Source organism: Cryptococcus neoformans, chromosome 6, assembly GCF_000149385.1.
Source record: "Cryptococcus neoformans var. neoformans B-3501A chromosome 6, whole genome shotgun sequence".
NCBI classification, from domain to species: Eukaryota; Fungi; Basidiomycota; class Tremellomycetes; order Tremellales; family Cryptococcaceae; genus Cryptococcus; species Cryptococcus deneoformans.
Genome location: NC_009182.1, coordinates 142,845 through 168,021, shown reverse-complemented (window position 1 = coordinate 168,021; position 25,177 = coordinate 142,845). Strand labels below are relative to the sequence as shown.

Below are 25,177 nucleotides of genomic sequence, written 5' to 3'. Positions count from 1 at the left end.
TCTGCCGAGTCATACCAGACGTGCTTAGGTTTGGTCCAGTAACTCATCAAATTATAGAACGACATGAGAGATTCAACAATGTCGTTCGCGGCTGCACCATCCGTGGGAGTGGACAAGCCAATAGTCATAATGTGACGGTTTGGTTTGCACAGTACACGCTGGAACCTGTGCCCATTTAATGAATGACAATAAATAGTTGCACCACTGCACGAGTACGACATCCCATTCATGGCATGCACATGCTACGAGGAAACGAAGGAGAATACGTTGCTGTTGAATCACAAGTGAGAAACACTATTCATACATCTCCTACATGGTGGTGTCTGAAGGGTAGTAGTTGTCCTGGTCGAAGTCTTCGACCTCGGAAACAGGAGCGCCAAGTAACTTCCAAGATAGCTTGTTGAAGAGTCACCAGACTGTGAAAGTACTACTGTGTAGATGATGTTTCTTTTCTAGTGTCTATGTATGTATTAATGGTAATGATAAATTTTGGGCTCATGTGTGTTGATTGCTTGTTGTTTGCATTTTACTGATTGAAGCAGGCTCCTGATCGAAATCCAATTGTATTTCAACTGCAGCATTCTGACTTCTAAAAAATGTGTTAATACTTCTCTGATAAGTCACCTCAGACAGGACTTCTTTCCATCTTCATCCCATACCCAAGGCACAAGGCCGTACACAAAAGCACAGGCCCAGAAGTTATTGCTGCATGTATCTTATTACTCGTAGTGTGAAATTTGAAATGAATACACGTAAATAAAGTAGCAATAAGAAGGAAGCAAATAAATGACCATTCCATCGGCTAAATCCGAGCTGCTGGCACTAACTAAATAATAAGTAACCAACAAAGCGCAAGGAAGAACGGAGACACAAAGGTTCAGTGTATCGTTCAATTCTTTTTGTCATCTCTGTTTTCTGTCTCATATTCCATATCTATATTATTCATGGAAATCCCATCAACGGTCGCCCGTCAGTCATCGCGCACTCGCCTCATCCCAGAAAACCAGCACGGCCCACATCTCTCCAAGGAGATCACTCCCGGTGCTCGCGCAATGAGCCTCGAGCGGTTAATCCCCTTCCGAAATGGGTGGTCAGCGGTCGAGAGGAGAAGAGCAGGTGTGTTTGCCACATCTGTTGTTGTTGGATTGGCAAGGTGAGCTTGTTTCGTTCAAGTCGAGCTAGTTACTAACGCAATGAATTGGGACAGTGGAAGTAACTATGGTTACTCGGCATATGCTCCTCAGCTGGCCAGTCAGTTGGTAATTAGCGCAACCTTGGTCAACTTGATCGGCCTCGCTGGGAACTTTGGCATGTACACATCTGGACCTGTATGGGGTAAGATTGTCGACTCCAAGGGGCAGAAGATGTGGGTTCCTGTTCCTTCATGTGTCATAATGCTGCTTATCAGTCATTAGTCCGCTGCTGGCCGGGGGTCTTTGTTGTCTTTTAGGTTACGGTATTACGCATGCTTTTTATACCCATATCATTCCTCTTCGCTCTCCGTCATCTGATGACCCTTCTTACCTTCGCTTATCTCTTCTTCTTTTTGCAATGTTCCTTACGGGCTGCGGCGGTTCAGCAGGTCTGACGTCTGGTGTGAACGCAGTTGCCAAATCATTCCCGGACTCGACACGGGCTTCCGCAACGGGTGCCGTCCTTGCCGGTTTTGGTCTCAGCGCATTTCTGTTTTCAGCTCTCGGTCATTTGTTTTGGCCAGGCGACTCGGGAGGTTTGCTTGCTCTGTTGACAGTCGGTACTGGTGGGCCCATGTTGTTCGCGGCGTTTATTGTCAGAGCAATGCCTCCCGAAGGTGAACAAAGCCTCGGCCCACCTCTGTATGAACAAGTCGAGCAAGACGAGGACGGAGATGGGATGGGTGTAGAAGTCGCCGTCGGTGATTACGGCTCCCCTACATTTTCTCGCTCAAGCTCCTTTGAGCTCAGTCGATCGATGGAATTTTCTCGCTCCCGTTCACCAGCTGCCCGAGGACGTCATATTCATCCTGACCCCGACCATCCTCAACCCCACGCTCACTTTGGCGCCCTTCCTCCGTCTCATAATGCTACCCATAAACCACCTCGTTCCCGCTCATCCTCTCTCTCGTCTTTGCCCCCGACTCTACTCACTCACTCCCCTGTTGACTTGATCAAGACGGTCGACTTTTGGTTACTCTTCATCATCCTCGCTGTTCTTTCTGGGACTGGATTGATGTATATCAATAATGCTGGAACAGTAGTGCTCGCCTTGGCGAGAGAAGGGAAGAGGGTGTATAATAAGGAAAAGATTGGCGGGTGGCAGGCAAAGCAGGTAGGGTTGGTCAGCATTTGGAACTGTGCTGGTCGAATACTGGGCGGTAAGTCGATTAGCCACTATCAAGTTTAAAGCTTAGGCCACCCCTCAGGCGTGTACTCTGACTTTTGCAAAACCCATTTCCAAATCCGACGCATTTGGGCCCTCCCACTCGTGGCATGTTTGTTCATCGTCTCCCAACTCTCTGCCTTATCTACCACACATGCGCAATCGCTATGGATCGTGTCCAGCCTTCTCGGTCTCGCGTACGGGGCATTGTTCAACGTGATGCCCATGTTAATTTTGGAATGGTTTGGAATGAGACACTTTTCTCAAAACTGGGGCTGGACGGCGGTAGCACCTATCATTGGAAGCAATACGTTCAATGTGTTGTTTGGGAGCGTTTATGATGCTAATTCTGTGAGTATTCTAAGCTTTTTTTTTTTTGATTCTGTCGAGTTGCTAATCCTGTGAAAGGTTGGACGGATAGGATCGTTTGATCCCGAGGGAACGGACGTTAGCGGGGTGATGGGGATGATGGATTTCATCAAACGTGGGGGCGTTGCTCTACCTGATGATGGATCACACGATTGTACGTATCCTTCTTTCATCCAGAACGTACTCGCGGCTAACTCTCATCTTTCCTGGCCTCTCCTCTCATCTTTCCTGGTCTCTCGCCCCTTTTTTTCCTTGTCCTCCATCCCTCTTTTCCATTTCATTCATATCTTCCCGTTGGGCTCGGTTTTCAAAATAGGTCTAATGGGCGAAGAATGCTATGGCTTAGCATTCAAGTTATCCTTTTTGGGATGCATTCTGGCCCTCGTACTGAGTGTTTTGGCCGGTGTGAGAAGGGAAAAGATGAGTAAAGAGCGGAGAGGTGCCATGTGAGTTATTGTTGTTGAAGGGTTACGAAGTTGTTCTGTAGCGCTGATCTTTGGTTTTCTGCGTACTAGTTTGGCCAGGAGAACAAGTTCAGATGAAGTTTAATGAGTCTTCGTTATTTGGGTTAACCTGGCCACGGAAGCTCAATGAACGTTGTAGCTGTTATTTCACATCTCTTATTATGTCGGCAACAAAGGAGATTTTTTTGGTAAGCTAAAAGTTAGATATTAGAGGGGGCTGTAACAGTACAACGGTAGTTGGCTTGTAGATAAGGTTATTAGGTTTGGAGATCTAGCGCCATTGCCCCATATATATAACGATTTCGTGCAACGATGCACCAGCTTATGACGGAAACTGGAAGTTAGGTATATACAGTGCAGAGCAAGCATATTAAGCATCAAGCAAGCAGAAATCATATCACGTGAGTTAAAAACAACGATTGAATGGTAAGAACAAAAGGGGTGGTTAAGAATACACGTTATTACAAACATTGTGCAGGTTTCCTTTGACTTTTCATGGACAAGGTTAAGGAAAGTAGGATGAAATAAGATAGACGGGACAAATAAGTGGAGGACTTTAATGCTAGAAGGAGATGGTGTTGAGTCAAGGACAGGAGGACCACCAGGGGACTGGGGACTTACGAGGACAGAGAAAAGTGTGAGAAATGAACTTTGCACAGAAATAATGCCAGGAAGTCCATGTTTGGAACCGATGCTAAAGGACTATACCCAACAATCAGCTAATGGACATTGAAAAGACCAGATGAAGAGGCGTACAGGAAACAGAAAAATTTAAATGACCACTTTCTCCATTTTTTCCACCTCCTCCACCACGTCAACGTCCATTGCTTCTCCAACTTCGGGCGTGTTGGAAGTATTTTGCCTTAAGTCATTCACAACCACTTTCTTCCACAAGATGCCTGCTTCCACATCACCTAAAATGCTCAGTCGCCTTTTACCTTTTGCCTTCCCGTTGGACTCATTTGTCGTGGTGAACGTTGGAGAACCGTCCGGGTCGTAATTCTCATCGATCACTCGGACGTCGGTGGAAGTCTTGATTGGAGCAAGGCCAGTGACAGGGGGGGGATCAAAAGTAGGCGTGGGAACGGCAGGAGACCTAGACCTTTCTCCGCGAGGAGTGGAAGTTCGACTAGATGATGGTGATGATACCCCAGACCAGCTTGGGACGAGAGGCAGTGCTCTACCTTTATGTAGGATTGCAGATGAAGGAAGGTATCGCGGGTCGGCAAAGGTGCTTGGTCGTTTAATTGGGTCTTCGCGCTCTTTACCTTTGTCATTAATTTTGGTTGATGACGAAGATGAAGACGAAGAACGGATGATAGTGGTGGGAGAGTGAGTGATGGAAGAGATGGTGACAGATGGGAAGATGGTGGGTGGGAGATACTTGGGACGAATAGGCTGTTTATCGGTTATCTTATCAGTGGTCCCTTTATCACGTGAAGGACGGGATAAGGGCATCTGTGCCCCCCTCTTTGCCAAATGGCTAGTGGGCGGAAACATGCTTCTAACATCGTGAGGATGTGTCGGGAAGGGACATGGACCGAGGGAAGGGTCTGTAAGATGTGGGCAGGTGGTTGCGAATATGGAGAATTGTGGAGCGACTGGCGTCTTGCTGTTGCTGCTGTTGCCTGCGGCTGGCGGGGTTGCAAATATGGAGCCAGCAGGAGGCGCCGGGGGATATGCAGGAGTCAATGGCTTGATTGCATTCCTACCATTACTCCTGCTCCACCTGTTCGGAGCATTTGTCGGAGTATTGTTATCGTTGTCGACCGGTGCGGGGAATACCTTTGCGGGGTCGGCTTTCCCGGCCGACGTTGCCGGTGCGCGAGCATTTTGGGGTTGACTCGCAGGTAGGCGAGCGTTTTTTTGCGCCAACAAAGAAGGGATGTGCTGAGGTATAATGCGTGGCCCACCTACACCGTCATAGATCTCTGGGGGGGTCGCTGTTCCAGACCTGGATTGTTGCTTCTTTCGGTCCCAGCTGCTAGTATCACTCGCAATGTAAACTGGTTCCGGCCACCCAGATAAGGCGATCATGATCGGTGAAGGTTCGCTGCCTCTTCTGGCTTTGCGTTGTGGTGAGTAAGGCGGTGGAGTGCTAGACATAAGGCGTGGGCTGCTAGGAGTACTCTTTGAAGAGGAATGGGATGCTTGTTGGAGCATTGTTGTTTGTGGAGATGGAGTTGCAAAAAGTGGGGAAACTGTTCGGAAGTCTTTTGTACGCGACGGCGGGTGTTCGGGATTCCGAATCAGTTCCCATGTTCAGATCTGCCAGGCACGTAATTACAACCTCCTTCGTTCATTCCTAAATCGCCACCTATTCATGTCTAGTTGTCGGGTATGGAGATAAGCGACGATTTCTAATCCCCATGGGGACTGCATTTAATAAATTAAGAATTCCCCTGTTCCCTCTGGATTCCCGGCCCTAACAGTATCGAGCACGACGACGAACGACAGGAAAAACTGGACATTAAAAAATTATTACAATTGTAGAAGAAAAATGTGTACAAAAGGCCCAGCCCCAGCATCAGAAACCAGGCAGCAGAACGCAAGGATATCTGTATGATGAATCATTTGCTCATCCTCCAACCTTTCTTTTCCCCTTGACCTCCGCTGCTATCTATTCTGTTATCCGACGCTTAGTAGCCTGATCTCTTCATCCCGAAAATCCTGTTCTGCACAACCTTGCCATACTTGACAATATACGGCTCCAATGTCCAATCGATCCATGGACGTGGTCTCCTCCCATCATCACCTTCTTTACCCATCAAGATATCCCTTGCCTCCTTACAGCACTGTTCCAGGCGTTGCTTGGTTTTCTGTTTATCTCTGGGGTTTGTGGTTGGTTCGTACGGCGGAAGTGGCGGCAACCATTCTTCCTATTTCAGGGCCAGGTCGGGGAAGAAGACGCGCTGGTTAGCCAATAGCTAAAAATATAACTCATAACCTTATGCACCACGAAACGTCCCTTTGCTACCCCGCACTTTCGGCAAAGTTATACGCGCCTTTGCTACGTCACTTCTTCTCGTCCTCCTTTTACTCCTTGCTCACGTCTTTCCTCATTCCGGATAACACACCATCCCGACTCCAGCATATCCAAATAAAAATGAAAGAGACAGATGACTCACTGCTTCTTCCCCGCAAAATACTGTCAAATCCGACTGCCTATCCATAAGCAACAGATAAAACCTATACCTCCACTCCACTTGCTTCCCTTCGACATCTCCACAGTTTCCACACGACATTAGATTTGATTGAAAGCACTTATTACAATTCTTGCACCAAGCATGCACCAACATCTCCCTCTCGCCTACTTCTTCCCGGGAAAAGATATCATCCACTTTGGCAATCGTTCGCAGCTTGGCTGGTTCCCTGAACTCGGTTATGTCGGATAACGTGGAGAGAGGGTGTTTGGTAGGGTGGCGGTAGATGGTATGAAGCGCGCGCCAGCAATCGGCCGGTTGTACGAGGGGCGTCATAGGGATGATGGTGCTTATTGCAGTGGCGGAAGAGTCGGTGGTTGAGAGGGCGGGACGACTAGTCTGATTGGTGAGGGGAATGGACGCTTGTTTCGTTTCTGGTACTTTTCCGGAGGGGACTGCAGATGCTGGCTGAGGCTCGACTTCCAGCTCCGCTTCCGGTTCTGGCTCGGAATCGAAATATTCGATTCCAGTTACAGCGGTCTCCTTTGCCCTCAGCTCCATAATCTTCCTACTCATCTACGGTCAGCTCATCCTACAACGCCTTGCGAGATGCATTGGGCGCACGCACCTTTCAATTTCCGCCTTGATATCCACATCAATTACTGGGCTAATTTTCCTCTCTCTAAAGTTCTGCGTCGCTGTTCCCTTATTCGCCCAGAAAATCTCTACAGAACCAGATTGACGATGCATCTTGCAGTGCAGGTTCGGGATTTTCACGATGCTGCCTTTTTTCAAATGCTCAATCCCTGACTCGCTGCCGAAATCGTCTATGGCGACACAGAAGACAGCCTCGGGAGGCAGACCGAAGGCCAAATTGTGAAAGTTGGAATTGATATGGCCTGCTCGGACAGGGCACGTCCCGTCCGTAATGTACACTTCGAGAGCGGGGCCTTGCCTCTGCTCTTTGAGGTTATCGATTACTTTCAAAATCTTTTAGGTGTCAGCTGGGATACACATCACGATTCAAACATCAGATGACTTACTTTGACATTGCCATCGAAGAAATTCCCGACTTCAACGTTGGCAAGATACATCATCTTTGCCTTCTTCCCGCTCATCCCATCCACAATCTGCTTGCCCGTGCTCGAAGCTGTATTCCAGCTCCATAAAGCCTTCATCCTCTCCAACTCATCGTCGCCCAGCGGATATTTCTGATATTCCGAAGGATTAATTGGTTGTCGGCCACCGCGCCAAATGAAAAGCTGATCACTGTTACTTCCACAATTCAGTTTCGACTTATCGTTGAATCTGGTTGAAAAACAATTGCGGCATAGCACGACGTCGCCAATTTTGAATTTATTCTTGAGAAGTTCGCCATCCCTTCTGAAAATCGCCAAAACAAGTTGTTCAGAAGCGATAGCGTTGCTAGGGTCTGTCAAAACGAGAGATATAATCCAATCTTTGCCTGCCATAAAGTAAATGAGTTATGGAAAAAGCATATATGGAATAGCATACCATTTCTCGTAGGCGGTGAGGGCCCATTGATATGACCGACTACGCCTACAGCACCGATACCGTTCATTCTATTTGTAAAAGCTGCAATCTCCTCGAGCGTGTGATATATAGTACCCTTATGGTTATGTTTAGCCTCTAAACCAGAATTTTGACATGATGTAACCCACGTTCTTCGCTCTAAATCCTTTATTGAGTTCAGATCCGCTTGGAAGTACAGCGCGTTGGGTGACACTTCCGGTTTCACCAATAGCACCGCTTATAGACGTATTGTCACCCGACTGAGGACCAGCAGGAAGCGTGGGCTGATTTGCGCTAGGACCAAAGCTTATCCAACCATCGCCTTGTATTTGTACCCTTCTTACAGCAGACGCAGCTCTAGGGGCAGGAACAGAAGGGGCGTTCGTCGGTGTGAGGTTTGAGCTCAAATTCACCACAGTTGGAGGCGCTGGGGCAGTAACGAGGGAGTCGGCAGGTCGTTCATCACTACGATGTCGTTTGGCACTGGGATCCAATTCTTCGCTTGATCGTTTACGAGCGTCTACCAAGAGCTGGTCTGGAGGTTGAAATTCGGAAAGAGGTCTGACTGGTTTGACGACTGGGATATTGATAGCTGTTGCAGGCCTAAGGAGTTCACGTGAATCGCCGGAATAAGAACGAGAGCAGTGGACCTTAGTCATAGGAATTTTGGGTTCTGAATGCGTTCATTAACCGTCTTTTCAAGGTTCAAGAGCCTTTGAAGGTAGTGATGACCTACCATTGATAATCTTGATGGTTCTATCATTGAACTTGAGAGTTAATCCCCCAACACCAGCCAGAACTACATCTGTGTACGGTTTTTGTTTGGGGTCACTCAGTTTTGGAGTTTGAATATCAAGAACTTTCATTTCTCCCAAATCAATTTCCTTCACCAATCGAGTCTTCAGGTTGCGAACAGTTTCCAAGGATTTCTCAAGATCCTTCTTAACTGCACGAGCCTTTCGAGGTTCTGGCTTACCACTGCCATTGAAAGGGTGCCACTCTGCAGAATACAGCTCAATTTTGATCACGAAAGCCTCTTTCACTACCTCCTGTCTTTCGTAGGTATTGGGAGACCTTGCGAATTCAGTTTTGATGGTGAAGGTTACCCTTGGAGCTGGTGAACCAGAAGGTTGGATGGTTCCGCTGAGGGACGAGACATAGGCCTCTCGAAGGATTTTTTTCGGTAGGCTGGAATGTAAATTGCTCCGGATGTCATTGGCGGTCAAATCTTTGACTGACATATTAGGCGATAGGATAGCCAACGGAAAGTGGACAGAATATTTGAGGGTTGAGGGCAGGGTTGACGGTAGTTACAACTATTGATAGGGTAGTGTCATCTTATCCATGGGCAAGAGGAGTCCGGTCCAGTCCACCGATCGTGATGGCCAGACGCGACGCGTTCATTATGTAATTTTGACATATTCGGTACTCGTCTATACATAAAGGGAAAAGCAGCTTACTACGATGAAGGGCTTGTGTTGCAGTGGTAGCATTCTAGACTTCGAGGTCGTGAACTGGAGTTTATCTAGCGGTCGCGGGTTCAAATCCCGTCGAGCCTTCACTTTTTTAATTGTTTTTATTATTACCACCTTGCAACGAATAAAGCCAACGCGTTGCAATTTCTTCTTCGTTTGAAATTCTGTTATTTTTATACCTACCTTTTTACATCCAACGCACCAATTGAACCGGGTCCTAGATATGCTTGCGATCCCTCCTTCACGTCAATCTTTTTATGACTTTTTACAACATTCTAACTTGGCTTGGGAAGCCAGTGCCAAAGATGATAAAAATATGATATCTCCGTCCGTCGCGGCGCCATGCCCCCGTTTCGATATTTCTTACCGCAGATGCTTGGGAAAGAGTTGTTAATCTAATGGTGAAGAGAGGTCAGTCATGCGGTCAAGTTCGAGAACTAAGACAGGGCCAACTATATCCTTGACTGGAAATGTACACAGTGGAGGAAGTTGTGATGACAAGATGTAGTTTTGGTCCAGTCTGGTTCGGTTCGGCGAGGACCACACTATTATGCATCTTAACTAAGGTATGCAGTTTTATCATTGTTCTATTTGCTCTACTATATCACAATAAATGACACAGCTCCTTTTTCAGTATTCTCTCAACCCAGCAGGTTGCCCAATCCCATCTTGTTTTTGCCTGAACTGCTTGGACGAGACCCAGAATCTCCACCCACGCTTGCCCTGCTCTCACTCTGATTCAGACATTCCCGAGACTCTCGAGGGTCGGTGATGGATGGCAGACCCTGTGAAATAAGAACTGGTGATCGAGTGATCGGAGGCAGTATGACGGGCGATCCCCTATGTAGTTCACGTTCCCTCTCCCTTTCTCGCCCATCCCTGCCTTCTCTGGTGCTAGCAGACGATAATGGTCTGTATGATCCCATATCGGGACTTTGAGCATACTGAAGTCTTCCTGGGCTTTCGAGTGGAGAAACCCCTTGACGAAGAGAAGAAGGATGGGTCGAATGATGACCAGTTCCTCGAGACCCAGGTCTGCCCATCGCAGATTCTGGAAGTGGTGGCGGCGGCAATGTTGGACGGCGCTCCTGAGCCCATGGCACACCTGCTCGGTCATAGGACTCGCTATGCATTGGGTATGGCGGGTACCCCATACCAGATGATGTTGGGTACGCATGGTGGCCATGAGAAGAAGGCAACGGAATTGGGCGGGGGTCCAGAACATATCCCGGAGGAGGCAGAGAGTGGCGATGTCTACTTGGACTTGATTCTGGATTGGTAGACGGACGGCCAGAGTTGACATGATAGTTACTTGATGGAGGTGGTGGATATCCTGGGGCAGAGTAAGGGGGGTAAGGTGGGTGGTAAGAGTACGGCGATCCGCTACGGGACATATGAGAGCGGTAAGGGTCGTATGCACTAGGTGGTGGTGGGGGAGGCATGGGATGACCTGATGGAGGATAATAACCGGACGGGGGAGGATAGTTGGGAGGATAAGGGTAGTAATGGTGTTCGCCTGGAGGAGGGTGGAAACGTTGTTCGTGTCCGGGGTAACCCATCGAAAGCCCTCGGGTCCTCTTGGACTGCCCTTGCGCTGGCGCCTCCTCTTCTGATTCGTGCGCATCACTCTTCCGCTTCGATTTTCCACTTGAAGATGCCGTTGCACGCGCAGCTGCTGATCAGCATCAGCCGAAACTCACATGCCACTAAGAAGCATCGAACTAACGTTGGCGAGGATCTTTACGGACTCGAATTTTGAGGCCCTGCTCGGCGAATGATACCGATAAATCTGTAGCTTCTGCATTACATCGTCAACAATCATCTCTTCTTGACATTGAGCGACGTACTTGACATTCCTGGAAACTTTTTGGCTGAGTACACAGAGAATGTAGAAGTGAACATTGTGGTACAGTAATATACTTCTTGACTGCGAGCGACATGTATCAGCATGCCCAGCGCGGTAGGGTGAGTTGAGATAACTCACTCGACAATCTCAAACAACGTCAATTTCAACTTGTATCTCCCCTCTTTCCTCACACCAAGATCAGGGAACACAAAGAAGGCCGCATCCGAATTATCCAAGTCCTTAAGATGATACAATGAAGAAACAGGTGTCCCGGTTAGGAATCGGGTTTTGCCATCATCAATAACATGAAGCTCGTCCTCCTGTTCCTCACCGCCGACAAGGCAAGCGAATAAGAAATAGTATGGATCTGCGTATAAAACTTCAGCATGAGACAAGCCGGATTGAGGTGTATAAGGATTAATTGGGCTTACTTTGCATATATGTCATGCCCTCAGAACCGGACGGCCTTCGGATCTGCTGCCTAGTCTGAGGATCGATTGAGGTGATATCATCGCCTTGCGGGTCGATAACCTTCAGCTGAATGATTGGCGTGGGATCCACTGGCCGTCGATCGGCTATTCAAGCCAGTTAGCAATCCCGTCCCCCTCCCTTAGTGCTTCTCCGCACAAAACTCACATTTATCTCCAATCCCACACATCCTTGCCTGTACAGGCTGTTGCCGCATGGTAAGCTCGTATGTTCTGAGTATACAATCATGGTCCGTCGCAACCGAGGAACAGTGCCGTATTGACATTGGCGTGTAGGATGGCGTGGGGAGATGGGGAGGGTAAGGGTTGGAAGGTGTAGTCGGCAGTGATGAAGTTGAACAAGGACGTTGGCGTGGTAAGTGGGTAGTGTGAAAGGGCGGTACGTAGACAAGTTGATAGCCGGGCGGTGGAGGTGGTGGGTAGACGTAAAAAGACATCTGATCAGCCCCATTCGACGTTAATTGTGAGTGATGGACCATGAGGCAAGAGAAGAAGAAGAATAAAAAGGAAATAAAAGAACAAGCAAAATAAAGCAGGGAATGGGTAATTAAAGGCACAAGCCTGAAGACTTTTTGGAAATCACTCTTTACAGCACTTCGACCAACGAAAAGACGAGCGATACACAAAGAGCACAAAGAACAACGTCCTTGGGTACTTTCGTAATAGATGAACGAAACTATCAAGGATGATGTGTGTTCAAAAGGACCCTAAAAGAACAATAAGGAGCGATAAGATCGGGAAGACTACTGCGATGCGGGGCAATGCAGGGGAAAGTATAGGGCTGATAAAGCGAGAAAAAGGACAATGGACGTAGGAGTGACTGTTTTTGTGTATACAATTGTGTGTATGTGGAGATCAAAGGTGTCCGGTGATTTTTGATAGGTGTCGGCGATCGAACGTTGGACAAAATCCTTGAACGGTGTCCGCGAATCCACATGCTGTGGGTGTAGAAGTTTCAGGCGAAGAGGTAATGAGCCTTGGCGATGTGGTTCTGTGGTTGAACATTAGTAGAATGATCACATTCAACCCTCAGAATGCATACTCACCTACATGCAAACATGTTTCATAAAACATCCTTGGGTTTTAAGTGTTAAGACAGATCCACCGTGGGATTGTCAGGTTCAGAATAATAACCGAACAGCCCTCATCCAATCCTCCAACCCTCTATCACCCCACCACCTCTTTTCGCCGGGCTGAAGAGGAGAGGGAAAGTGACATCCCACAAAACATCTTGCGGGCTTTTGAAACGATCTGCACAAATAGACCATTGTCCATCGCGCGAATTTCCGATGGACGGTTTGAGTTGACTTCACAGCAAATGGACTCCGATCCAAATAAAGGCGAGCACTCGTAATGTGAGAGCCCAATATAGTGCCGCGAAGTATTGTTTTTCGTCAGACGTACGAGTGGATTGTGGTATGCTAGATGACCCTCGGGCGAAGAATCTCATTTGGTTCATTTTTGTGAAGGGCAGACACTATAGTGTAGTCGGGAAGCTTTGTGCGAGCCTTACAAATGGAAAGGGCTGGGATCCGATTGCGCAAAGGAAGAGCCCTCAACAGCGTTCGACAGTCTGATTCGTTATCAGTAATCTTCCCAGGTAATCTCTGTGGAACTGAGACCCACATCTTGCTCTCAGCTTGTGGAGAATACGACGACAAGTCTCTTGAAAGTCCTCCAGTTTCCCAATTCGCCCATCGTCAGAACTAGCTGCCTCGAATACTTTTAATATCGTAGTCCAGAGGATCTTGCAGTCTAAAGGAAACCGGGCGAAGCTGTAGATTTCTGCGAATGTACGCAGGTCATGATATATAAGTTGACAGGGAAAGCCGGTGACACTGAGTGACTAATGAACAAGTAATAGAAGCAGAGGCGAAAACGTAGGATTCCCGTTCTTTCAGAGCCGGCTTTCCTGGTAAGAGAATGAGGTCCGCGATGGTGAAAACAACGCAGTGCAAATAAGAATTGCCGAATACGCTTTTAACCGCGACGAGAATTCAAAATTGATAATTTGTGATACAAAACAAGTTAAGGTGTGAAAGAGTGACAATGATAAAAAGCAGTCCCGCGTGACCTCGAGGTAGATGAGCAACGAATATCCTCTGGAGAAGCAAACTGGACTTGAACTCACGAGCAAGGCCAAATTGACAAGTCTATGTGGTAATAATCGTCCGTTCATTGAAAGCTTCCAGAGAGAAGGTAGATTTGGCGTCCATCACCTAGCGAAGCCATTCATAACAAAGCCCAATCCAAGAGAGGAAAAAAACAGAGAAAGGAACAGGAACCCAAGCCACCACGACAGCAAGACACTTACATATTCTTTCTTCCTTGACGTCGCTGGGATAAGAGTCAGCATGCGATTGTGACGAGAATGTGTATCCCACTCACCTGAGTTACAGGCACATATTCGTAAGCATAGTCAATCCCCTGTATCCATTTGTCATACTCCTTATCCTTCTCCTTACCCTTGCTACTATCGCTCCGGTCTGCATTCTGGCCTTGCTCGCCCTCTCCGCCACCATCATCTGCTTGGATCTGGACAGCAGGCAAAGTCAATCTCTTGTTCCCCGCAGCACTGTTTCTGGTTCGTACCTCGCTCTCCGTTCGCTCAGTGTTGGCTGGCTGGCTGGCTGGTGCGAGGATATTGGAGAGGTGCGGCTGCTGGGAGGAGGTGGAGGGGTGGCCGTGGGCGGACATGAGCTTTTGTTAATGTTAGTAAATAATAAAAGGTGACACCTCAGCAAATCTTTCTCGAAGGCTAGCAGGCGCACGGACCATCCGACATTTTTAAACACAATCACTCACAGATCACAGTCACTCACACAGATGGCCTGAGCGTGTATTCACAGCGAATGTATTTACAACGATGGTTGATAGACAGCGTGCTGGAGGTGCAGTAGAGATAAACCCCTGCGTCCCTTTCGACGCTCCACTATTCTCCTTTGTGCGGGACGTTGTAAAGAGCGTGGAAAAGTGGCCGCTGCTGCTTTCGCTGTACTACTTTCCGTATTAACCCTTCGCAGTACTCGTCATCAATAATATATACAACCTGCAGCCACAACTTAGGTTTACACCCTCGGGCATAATGGTATTCAGGCTGTTTTTATGGCTGGTAGCTTTTTGTTACATCCCTGTCTAAAACAACGCTAATCATCGCCTGACCGTTACCAGGCACCGAATAAATCAGCACATGCAATCCGTACCAAACCCTAACTCAAACCTTATTATTCTTCATTACATTTTGGCATTACAAATGTATGTAGACATCCAAGGCTAATGAAGGTGGCCGGTGGATGCTTGATGTTTGCTGGGAATTACTACTATACCTGCCACTTATATCAGCTAGTAATTGTCCTCGGCGGTTTGGACTTTATAAATAAAGAATCGTAATTACGCCTTGAATCAAGGGGAATTATTAGCGGTGACCGGGAAGAAGACGGGGGAACCTGACGATCTTCTCTTGTTTCATTTATTTCATTAATTAATTTATATAGGATGCGATCTGCGATCTCCCGTTTTCTGTTATTTGACACTTTTTTACGGCTCACGGCTGAACTTTGACTTGGGATCGACAACGTATCTATTTACCTTTCATCAGTCACCTATCATCTGGGCAAACAGGAACAAGGACAAGAGCAGGAGGGGTAGAAAGGCGAGTGGTGAAAAGTGATTGAGAGGCCCACACACAAGTGCCGTTGTCCAGGCTCTGTGGGGTAGTACAAAAGTAGAAGAAGGGAAAAGAAGGGATCTGCTTGATCTGAAGTCTTAAGTAATTATTTCATCTTCTTCATTCCCCTTCAATCTCGTGCTGTACCATACCGCTCACTCGCTCGTAAAAATTCATCATGGCTATCATCAATTCCGTTCAAGAACCCTACTCGACATGAGCCTCGTATCTTTGTCGAAGTAATACCTCTCGCATCTTACTTTATTCTTATCAATCGGGCAAGCCGTGCGTGACAAAAGGTGTGATGATGACCGACCAACGACAACAACAAATGCACTTACTACTACATTTTTTTTTTTCCTTCCTTAAGCCCCGACATATCTCCTTCAGGACCCAGTAGTCCAGTCGATCAAGTATACCTGACAGATAACAGGATCGGTTACTCATCAGCCACGATCTCAGCATAAACTGTCATCAGCTGTTACTTTGATCCGCCATTTATGGCCTCGTCGACATCACTGGGAAGACATTTCTCGTATTGTTACCATTTGTTATGTTAAGGGATATCATTTTCGTAGCTCGGCCAATGCAATACTGCACCATAAAGAACTAATGACAGTAAATATGCATATCTTCCATATCAGCACATGAGTTTATCATTATTTTAGCTATGTTGGATGAAGGAGATGGACAACAAATGAATTACGCGCAGCGCAGAGTATACGTATATTATCAGCGACCATTGATTGTTCTTGGCGCCGGATCATTTGTACAAATTATACATACGCTCACGCGCTCATCTTTTTTCGTCGCATAGCGATGTTTGCACTGCCTGTCCTTTGTCGCTATACAGAACACTCTCATTCTCGTTTGCTTATCTTTCTACATACCGCTTGTTCTATGCCGTTAGTATAGCTGAGTAAAGCCAACAAGTCAGTCTCATCTTGAGTGAGCAAAAGAATTGATCAATGCAATCAAGTCCATGCGTTACTGTACAGGCACAAACCTTTCGGCTAAGTACATTATGCGGATACGCCGTCCTCCATTCCCATGTTTATTCTACCATATCACCAACCAAATCATCCTCTGCCCCATCAGGCACATACTTCTTGTCCCCCAAAATCTCAGCCGCCTGGAATGCACTGGGTGATCGAGTCCCTTCCGGAAGCTCTTCTTCTTGTGTATCTCTTCTCTCCACCTTGTGCCAGCCTTCGTCATTTGTGAGTGGCTTGCCGGACGCATCGGCTGGGACGTAGCTGACCACATACCCGAGCTTGCCAGGGGGGTTAGCGCCGAGACAGTGGAGGCAGGTAAGTTCGGGGTATGCAACATATGCCTGGGGCTGGCGGGTTTTGCTGGTAGATGTGGATGGAGGTTGGGGTGTGGATTGGCTGGGTCGGGATTGGGATTGGGATTGGGGGTGTGATTGGGGATGGGACTGATCGTCGAGGGAAAGGCTCGACAACTTATCAGAGCTATGGAGAAATTAGACATGGCCAGTTGAAAAGCAGAGTTAAGCTCACTTGGTATTTGAGACTTGAGGCGAAGGCAACCATGGTCTGAGAGCTTGATTAGAATCAATGCTAGCACTGTTGAACCCTTGAGAGGGGTTGAACGAAGGATGCCAAATGATGGTGGGGAATGTGGAAGTAGGGTTAGGTTGGGATGACATGTTGTACGTGATTCTTGCGGTGTGATCGAATATTTTGTCCGGTGGGACGCACCTCGGTCAGAAACTCACTTCTTTATATATCTTCTTCACTTCCCCGTCGCCGGCTGAAATATCACATGACCATACAACGTATACACAAACAATATCCCATCGCTAAGCGAGAATATCCCATACCTAACGTGCTTTTTCGAATGTCCAACTCGCACTGAGACTATACACAGTCGTCTGACGCGTTCTCTGTCGATCTTGTTCGAAATAGCATTGTCTAGAATGTGCTGGAACGTGGTCGATGGGTCATCTCTTTAAATTTTCACGGCTAAAGCACAGCTCGTGCTGGCCCATGCTCTAAAGACGGAACGGCGCCAAGAGCAAAACCCGTGATTCCGGTAAGGAAATGGGAAACGTGGTAGAGGCGATTAGGCAGATTGCGTCATTTCGAACATCTCATCTGGCGTCTGACTCCGCTTTGTAAGGCGATGATTTCGTATGCGCGGATGGAAGGTGGAAATGATTTCGAACTCCTTTTCGAATACCTTGTTCCGAGATGATGGGAAAATAGAAAGGCTGAGTCAGGCGGGTAATGCCCGCAGGGCGCCAAGAAGCGTTCTCGTCGGGTAATTCGGGAAAGAAGAGCCGGTCGAATGAGGTGGAGGTGGTCCAAAATCTTATTTATTGATGAATGAGCGACTTCCAATAATATTTGTTTCGATGAGTCGCAATGGTGCAGTGTCTGCCTCCTTTTTTGGCAATCTAATTGTTCATACATGACTTTGTGTGCTCTGGATGCACAACATACAATAGCACACATGAGTCGAAAAAGTGTCAAGAAACGTATTCACTCATGCGCCATCTTCCGCGGATATGGTGGTCACCTGCTGTCGTCATCACTCATCCATCAGAAGAAAAAAAGCCGGAAGCTTCCCCCGGAGGTTATACAGCAGTCCAGTCATTTTCCCACGATGACTTGTCGTATCCAAAAGGCGCCACTCTTGTTGTAATACTAGTTGTTTGTTGCATAAGAAGAAAGAACCAGGAAACAGATGTATAAAGAAGAACCACAACGTCCCTTCACGTCCCTGATCTGTCCTTCCTGCTGCGACCACACATCCACCTAGGCACCCTGTTGTTCACACGTTCTCGCTAACTCCAACAACTATCAGTTCCTTCCTGATAAGATTGCCCTCAAAATAATACATGGATTATACCACATATCCATGCTAATTTTGGTACGTTACAAGGATATTTATTCACAAGCATCTGCTAACACTTATTATAGATTTCTTCCCTTAGAGCTATGACAACAAATTCAAATTATGCCCTTCACAAAGCTACACCAACTGACTGGCTCGCACTCCTGGGCACCTGGTCAGTCTGGATTTTCTTCGTGCTTTCAGTATTCTTGTGTCCCAAACCTAATTTCTCCTTTGCAACTTCTTTCCAATCGCTCACAGTCTCTCCCACTGTATACTCTCTTTCCCAAACTTTTCCATTTCCTTGACCCCACAGGAATCCATCCTCATCTTCTTGCTCACCTCCCAGCCGACCATTATAAGGCTCTCTGACATCAGCGATCTCAACCCATTTGCCATTGACAAGCCTCCATTTATCTTGATCCTCCTTTCTCATCTCTCCCAAGCCGGGTAAGAGCGAAAATCGTTTCTCCCTGACTTCCTTTGGCCCGTTTTCAAAGACATCGTCACCCAAGACTTCGCGGGCAGTGGCCTCGTCGACTTCGTGCCATTTATTATCCACGGCGGAGAATATACGGTGTTTGGTGGGCTGGGTAGTGGGATTAGGATCTTCGACTGGGAGAATTCTAGGGCTAGGACGATGTAAGCAAAGCTTGAGGACAACTCTTCAAGAGTAAACTCACTACTCGTGGTAAACATGGATCTCTCGATCTATATTAGTAGCATACTCGGTATGCACCTGAGGTCGGATGTGCTCCTATAGTTCAATCAGCGCATGAGATAACCACCATGAAATAAACTACTCACTTTGACGACAGGCTCCAACCATCTCGTATTCGTTTCAATTGTGTCCGCCTTACCCACAAGATCCTTCATTCCAGCCTTTACAAACACCTCGTAACCCTCTTCAGTCAAAGGCTGACTCTCCTTAGCTCTTGCCGAACATCCCGCCTCAATCTTATCATTCAATTCAGCACGGTGCTGCTCCAGGACATCGAGACTTCTTCCTTCTCTCTCTTGTTTACTTGCTGTTGTGATTGCGTTGTCGGCCGGAGTTGCCGAGGTGGTCGTGGTTGGGACGGAAGTTGAAGTCGCGGAAGTCACGTTTCTAGCAAGAGCACCCGTTGCGGGATTTGCGGTGATAGCATTTGGAGCTGCATCTACTCCAGTAGGCGTAATACCTCTCTCAAGAGACGCACCCTCCACAGCTCGGGCAGTAGTATCACTAGGGGCTAGTGAGGCGGCATCAGCCATAGGTGTCGAGAAGGCTGTAGCATACGTCGAAGTTCCGGTAGAGGATCCAGCAGCTGAAGGGGCCCGAGGGAAATCATACTCTGGATGACCTTGTGGATGTCGAGAATTAGTAGAGAGAGTAGAAAACTTGTCATTGATATTATCTTCAGTGGCCAAAGTTCGGTCGTTCGATTGGACCCAAGTACCTCCCGCAACAGGCACGGTGACACCCGCGATGGAACCGGGGGTTGTCTCCCCAGTGCTGACTAAGTCTGCAAGATAGCTGAGATCTGAAGAGAAGGGTCAGCTTCTTAATATACCGAAGAGAATACATTTATTCTTACCCTGGTTTGCCTCGCCTCCATTCAAGCGGGAGATGTTCTCCGGTCTTTCAGGAGGGGAAGGGAATTCGCTGATCTTTTGGGTATTCTCGGCACCTTGAAGACTTCTGGTTGTCTTGCCCCTTTTCAAATCGCCTCCGCTCTCTATTGGCTGCAAAGTCTGATTCAAGGACTTTTCAGAAAGACCTTCAGGCCCCCGGGCCTCGAAAGAAGCCTCTGTAGATGAATGAGGATCAAAAGACTCAGTCTGATGACCTCCTCCAAAAGCGCCTCCGTCTTCTCGAGAGCGACCAATCTGACCCGATGTCTTTCGAACCATCTCATCAAGCGGCCTCTCTTCCAAAGATGTTTCTTCAGGCAAACGAGGGTCCGAAGACTTGTCGATTACAACCACATCCTCTTCATCTTGCCCAACTGGGCTGGCAAACTTGGTAGGCAAAACTCTGCTGCTATTTGGGGACTGATTTAATCGTTGCTGGTTTCTTGAGCTAGCCTGAACAGCTGCAAATGATGGTATATCGGGGAGATCTTTACTCTGGGCCGCAACATCTGGCCCCGGTGAATTCACCAGGTTTCGTGCTGAACGCGAGCCTACAGTGGTGGGAGGGGTGTGTCTCGACTTGGCTGGGGTAGTAGGCGACTGTGACGGGGTTTGAGTCGATCGAGAAAGGTTTGGGGTTGATTTCGAAGCTGGAGAAGGAGATGTCCCAGCAGATGAGGATGATTTGCTCTTGCGATGCAAGATCTTTGAGATAATGTTGGGCATACCGGGGCGTGATGGGTATATTCTTCTGTCGTCGAAAAGTAGCTTTAACGTTTTGTCCGTTTGTTCTTCAGTATACGAAGTTTCTAGCTAGCTTTGCATTGATTTTCACTGCATGACCCAGACCTGATACTCTTAACACCCTCAGTCGGTCAAGTTACTCGTGCTGGCGTGCATCTTGCCGCTTACAAAAGACCCAAAAGCATGGGGCGAAAGCCGACGGACAAATATGATAATAGTCCTAAATGACGTCGATCCTTTCATCATCGGCTGTGCTAACTGTCTGCCTGACGGGACTGACGCAACTTTTCCTTCGCGGCTCGTCACTTTTCATTTTACACTCATCGCGGCTATGAAAGATCTCGAGCAGCCATCGGATTCTCATTTTATTAACTTCCTGCCCAGGGTCCGGGTCGTCATTTTATGTTTGTCGGTTGCTTAAATTTAATCAAGATTCTGATCAGAGAAAACCAATCGTATTAAAACGCGGTAATAAGCACACTTTGAGTTCTATATTACGTAATGTTTACAAGTAGCGTCACACCATTACCAAAGGACTGGATGCGAGCGCTAAAAACATTAGCTAAATTAGTTTGTCTTCTTGTCTTACAGGACAGGAAATACTGAGATGTGACGCATGGATAAACAGTGACGGACCACGCATTCGCCATATACGGGACCTACAGGTACATTCACTCAGCCAGGGACATAATTCAGGACTCTCAACAGAGAACGCATACATCATAGGTTGTCATCGATAATGCGATAAGCTCACGATCCCCAAGATGGAAGATTTCCGACCTATTTCGTCATCGCTCCCTCTTCAACTACCAAGCACGAAGGCAGGCGGCATGCTTTAAAAGAGAAGGAGCGGGTTGGACATCTCTTGGGTCCATCACATTACTTTCGAACGACAATCAAGACACTTTCCACTCCAATCCATCAACCCAAACCAACGAACACAACAAGCAACAATGTCCGGCGTTACCCAAGGTGTCAAGGAATTCTTTTCTAAGTCTAGCAAGCCCGAAACCACTGAAGTGCGTCTTTGTCATTTTCTTTTAGTCGATGTATCCTTAACTTTCGACAATAGGTCTGCACAGACACCGCCCCTGAGGTCGTTCAGGAGCATATCAGGCCTCAAGAACATGTTGAGACCGCTGAAGCCGTCGACCGCGAGCGACATGTTCACCACCTCCAAGTATGTCTTCCTTACTCCCATGTCAACGATCATGACATATGATTTACATATCAACTTTAGCACCGACTCCAACCCGTTGAGGACAAGCAGACCCTCAACGCCAAGCATATCAACACCACCGAGCCTGTGATCACCCGAGAACACAAGGAGGAAATGCGTCCTGAACACCAGGAGGCTCTTGCCAAGCAGAGGAACTTGGCTCGCGACACCCGATCTACTGGTGAGGTCGAGAAGAGCGGAGCGCATGTGGGTACTGCTGTCAATGAGCACCAACACCACCACATCCACGAGACCGGTAAGTTACTTGACGTTCTAACTGTTTTGCAACCCCATTTTTACATATCGCTTGCAGTCCAACCTGTTGTTCAACGCGAGACTGTTGATCCCACCGTTGTCCACAAGACCGAGGCCATCCATGAGAAGGTTGAGGACGCACCTATTGTCCACGAAGTCACTACCCTCCCCACCATCTCAGCTGACAAGTACGCTAAGAACAAGTCTTCCATCGAGGGCGAGGGTGACCACTGCAGTACTTGTAAGTTGTATATTCTTAGATTAAAACTGCGGAACGCTCTGACAGCTCCCAATAGTCGAGGGTGCCCCTCAGGTTGCTGGCCAGTCTTCCGGCGTATCTGCTAAGAACACCGCCGCCGACGCCACTTCCACGGGTCGCCATCAGTCCAGCAAGACCCAGGCTCTTTAAAAGAATGTGTAGTAGTTTATGGTATCTGAAGGTTAAAGCTTCCATCTCTTATATTGTAGCAAATAGTAAAATACAATGATAAATGCAAATACTTCGCAATTAGAGCTAGACTTGAACCGAGCTTGTGGTTCAGTGCACCGCTTCGAGTGACGAGACAATTGCATCTGATGGAAGGCATTGCTCACAGTACACGGCGAATTTGGTGTTTGTGAATTGAACCTACGAACGAAAAATCGGTCAAGCCGATGCAAGAGCACTTTCCATGACTTACTTTGCTGCTGGCTGGTGGTGTTTCCAAACGCTCTACCAGTTGCCGGAGTGCTTTCCTGTTTTAAGCTGTACGACGAGGATGCCTTCGTCATCTGGCGGAGAAATAAGCTTCCGTTTGCATGCCCTCGCCGGATCTGGTAGTCCAGGACCCCATCCCATCGCTGAGGGACGGAGTCCTCACAGTGCCAATTCTTCGGTCTTCGAGAGTATGACTAGACATCTTGGCTTGCTAATTATTTGTGTTCCCTTCTGCCGGGTGAAGTAAATGTAATAGAGAGTAGTGGCATATATAGATGATAGAGCAATACGGAGTCACTTGTGTTCATTACATATTTCGCTTTTAAACTAAAATGAACATGTTGTAATAAATAGTAACCGAAATTCTCTATGATTTGCCAAAAGTTCTGGATGTATGAATGGGTCGGCAGTTGTCGACCATTTTTTAGCTTTTACTCGGCTTCTGTGTTGCGTGTGGTTACTTCCCCCATCATGTGCACCACCTCCGGGTGGTACTACCTGTCTGCAAAGTCTTCGGGTGAGAGGCCTCATTTTGTCCAGCCTTCAGAAGGTACAGCCATGATGAGATATGAAGGACACCGAGAAGTGCTAGATGCTTGAAGTTGGAATATAGCCGGAAGGAAGTCGAAGTTGAACTGTACGTAAGACAGAGAAATAAAAATCGAACGCTCCTTCCGATCGCCAACTCATTATGCAAAAGGTATTACGTCATCACATTCAATATTTAATTGGAGTATTCGTCCATAAATAAGCGATAACCGTGGGCGTCGACTACTGATAAAATCAGCGCTTGTTTCTTGTGCCACTCCTTATCTTGGTCGGCATTTCTGTCTGCTTTTGTCGTCGTCGCGCGTACATCCAATCCCAAAATTGTTACTTCGCTTTTCTTTCCTGTTGAAGTTTTGAGGGCATGCTTGAGGCGGGGGATAGTGTCAGGTTGCTCTATATGTTGGAGATAGCGAGTAAGTGTGAGGGGTGATCGATCCTAAGCCTAACGAATCCCCATTTACAATCCTCCTCCTCCTTCCCCTCTTACGTAAAACCCAACTGACTGTACCAAACGACCCGCCGTAGCACTACACCGCACTTTTCCTACGTACCCCAAGCCTCTCTCTATTCCTCTACCTATTATTACAATGTCTAAGAGGCTTTCGATGTTTGAAACTGTGTATGTTGTGTGACGTATCGCTTACCTTCTGGCAGATGGCAATCATAATAATAAGGCGCTCATCAACAACGAAGCGCCGTCGGTTATCACAGTCGTCGTCGTATGAACTGTGGTGCTATAATAGCTTCGAAAGGCAAGTTGTATTATATTTTATACTACCCTCTATGCATTTATCAATCATTGTTAATGTGAAGATGTTCAATTCGGCTCAGCCATAAGCGTCAGTTATAATAATAGTTTTCACCACATGACTGCAGAAGAGAGATAAGAACACCACCTGCTGCCTGCTCTTCTTACAGCGGTTACTGGTCGCATGTCATGACGTAAAAGTCGTACTTTCTAATCGCGCGCGTCTTCTGGCATCTTGTCTTCTGACCTGTTTCAGATACGTATAAAAGCATCTTTTCCCATGCATTTGCATTTTTCTGCCGAGTTAGTCTGCAAGCCAACCCAACAAGTAATACATGATGTCTTCTACCTCTTCTGAACTTTGCTTTGACTGTGCCAACTGTGTTGAAATGCTTCCTAAGGGAACAACGAAGTCGGTCACCGTCAGTAGCAGCTCTTTTACATTCTCATTTTCAGCTATAATTTCAGTGACCTATCCGTGGAAACTGACTATACTTGACAGAGGCCCGAGATCTTGGAAAGGCTAACCAGGATCGAGAATCATATTGAAGTCCAAACTGCGTTACTCAGTAGTATGGCGGCAAGCAAGGATTACGAGAAGAAGGTAGTATATACTGATGACGACGACGAGTTGGTGAGCCATCTCTTCTTCGAGAAGACTACACCCATTTAAAATACAATCCTGATTCTATCCATCCAGGAGGAACCGGATGTACAACTTTGCAATGTGACTCGCGAAATGGCCGCTCTGAAAACCTACAAACCACAGCCTAAAGTCACGAACCACAAGGTCATCATTGAGGCTGCTCTCGGTCGACTCGACCATGTGAACGGGGATAGCAGCATTAGATGGGCCCAATCAGTTATACTTGGCCTGCAGGCAGCCGAAACACTGCAAAATGATAAGCAGATGATGGAGCTCGCAAGGGTTATAGGATGTCTGGAGGCCTGCGAACTTCGTTGGGCAGGGGACTGGAGAGCTGGTGTGGCATCCATCACATTGAAGGAGCTGCGAACATTGATGATTTGAGCTGATCGCGAGTGATACTTTTGCGCCCGTTTCCTTTCTCCTTGTCTGTTGTTGTCTGTCGTATATCTCTGTACTATTCAGGGGGACTATTTTATTCAGAGCAGTGGTTTGTCGAT

General features: G+C 47.4%; 9 protein-coding genes across 9 annotated transcripts; 3 read left to right on the top strand and 6 right to left on the bottom strand.

Moving 5' to 3' along the window:
• Positions 1–944: 944 nt before the first annotated feature.
• On the top strand, positions 945–3,276 carry CNBF0550 (hypothetical protein; the record flags this gene model as incomplete). The annotated part of the gene is made up of 7 exons (XM_769797.1): positions 945–1,153; positions 1,208–1,366; positions 1,416–2,353; positions 2,402–2,709; positions 2,767–2,881; positions 3,044–3,173; positions 3,243–3,276. 7 exons carry the CDS (start codon positions 945–947, stop codon positions 3,274–3,276), a joined length of 1,893 nt encoding a protein of 630 aa, XP_774890.1.
• A 686-nt stretch (positions 3,277–3,962) lies between these two features.
• On the bottom strand, positions 3,963–5,354 carry CNBF0540 (hypothetical protein; the record flags this gene model as incomplete). The annotated part of the gene is made up of 1 exon (XM_769796.1): positions 3,963–5,354. One exon carries the CDS (start codon positions 5,352–5,354, stop codon positions 3,963–3,965), a length of 1,392 nt encoding a protein of 463 aa, XP_774889.1.
• Positions 5,355–5,830: 476 nt separating this feature from the next.
• Positions 5,831–9,108, bottom strand: CNBF0530 (hypothetical protein; the record flags this gene model as incomplete). Its single annotated transcript, XM_769795.1, has 7 exons — positions 5,831–6,070; positions 6,320–6,910; positions 6,959–7,324; positions 7,378–7,799; positions 7,850–7,964; positions 8,017–8,459; positions 8,604–9,108. 7 exons carry the CDS (start codon positions 9,106–9,108, stop codon positions 5,831–5,833), a joined length of 2,682 nt encoding a protein of 893 aa, XP_774888.1.
• Positions 9,109–9,983: 875 nt separating this feature from the next.
• CNBF0520 (hypothetical protein) lies at positions 9,984–11,873 on the bottom strand (the record flags this gene model as incomplete). The annotated part of the gene is made up of 6 exons (XM_769794.1): positions 9,984–11,014; positions 11,069–11,140; positions 11,190–11,269; positions 11,327–11,555; positions 11,620–11,763; positions 11,825–11,873. The coding sequence occupies 6 exons, from the start codon at positions 11,871–11,873 to the stop codon at positions 9,984–9,986; spliced, it is 1,605 nt and encodes a 534-aa protein (XP_774887.1).
• Positions 11,874–13,986: 2,113 nt separating this feature from the next.
• On the bottom strand, positions 13,987–14,373 carry CNBF0510 (hypothetical protein; the record flags this gene model as incomplete). The annotated part of the gene is made up of 2 exons (XM_769793.1): positions 13,987–14,013; positions 14,065–14,373. 2 exons carry the CDS (start codon positions 14,371–14,373, stop codon positions 13,987–13,989), a joined length of 336 nt encoding a protein of 111 aa, XP_774886.1.
• A 2,024-nt stretch (positions 14,374–16,397) lies between these two features.
• CNBF0500 (hypothetical protein) lies at positions 16,398–17,015 on the bottom strand (the record flags this gene model as incomplete). The annotated part of the gene is made up of 2 exons (XM_769792.1): positions 16,398–16,818; positions 16,867–17,015. 2 exons carry the CDS (start codon positions 17,013–17,015, stop codon positions 16,398–16,400), a joined length of 570 nt encoding a protein of 189 aa, XP_774885.1.
• A 1,320-nt stretch (positions 17,016–18,335) lies between these two features.
• Positions 18,336–20,098, bottom strand: CNBF0490 (hypothetical protein; the record flags this gene model as incomplete). The annotated part of the gene is made up of 4 exons (XM_769791.1): positions 18,336–18,837; positions 18,889–18,962; positions 19,013–19,728; positions 19,783–20,098. 4 exons carry the CDS (start codon positions 20,096–20,098, stop codon positions 18,336–18,338), a joined length of 1,608 nt encoding a protein of 535 aa, XP_774884.1.
• Positions 20,099–21,516: 1,418 nt separating this feature from the next.
• On the top strand, positions 21,517–22,446 carry CNBF0480 (hypothetical protein; the record flags this gene model as incomplete). Its single annotated transcript, XM_769790.1, has 5 exons — positions 21,517–21,582; positions 21,636–21,743; positions 21,804–22,038; positions 22,096–22,278; positions 22,334–22,446. The coding sequence occupies 5 exons, from the start codon at positions 21,517–21,519 to the stop codon at positions 22,444–22,446; spliced, it is 705 nt and encodes a 234-aa protein (XP_774883.1).
• Positions 22,447–24,366: 1,920 nt separating this feature from the next.
• CNBF0470 (hypothetical protein) lies at positions 24,367–25,061 on the top strand (the record flags this gene model as incomplete). Its single annotated transcript, XM_769789.1, has 3 exons — positions 24,367–24,453; positions 24,534–24,665; positions 24,732–25,061. 3 exons carry the CDS (start codon positions 24,367–24,369, stop codon positions 25,059–25,061), a joined length of 549 nt encoding a protein of 182 aa, XP_774882.1.
• Between the last annotated feature and the right edge of the window lie 116 nt (positions 25,062–25,177).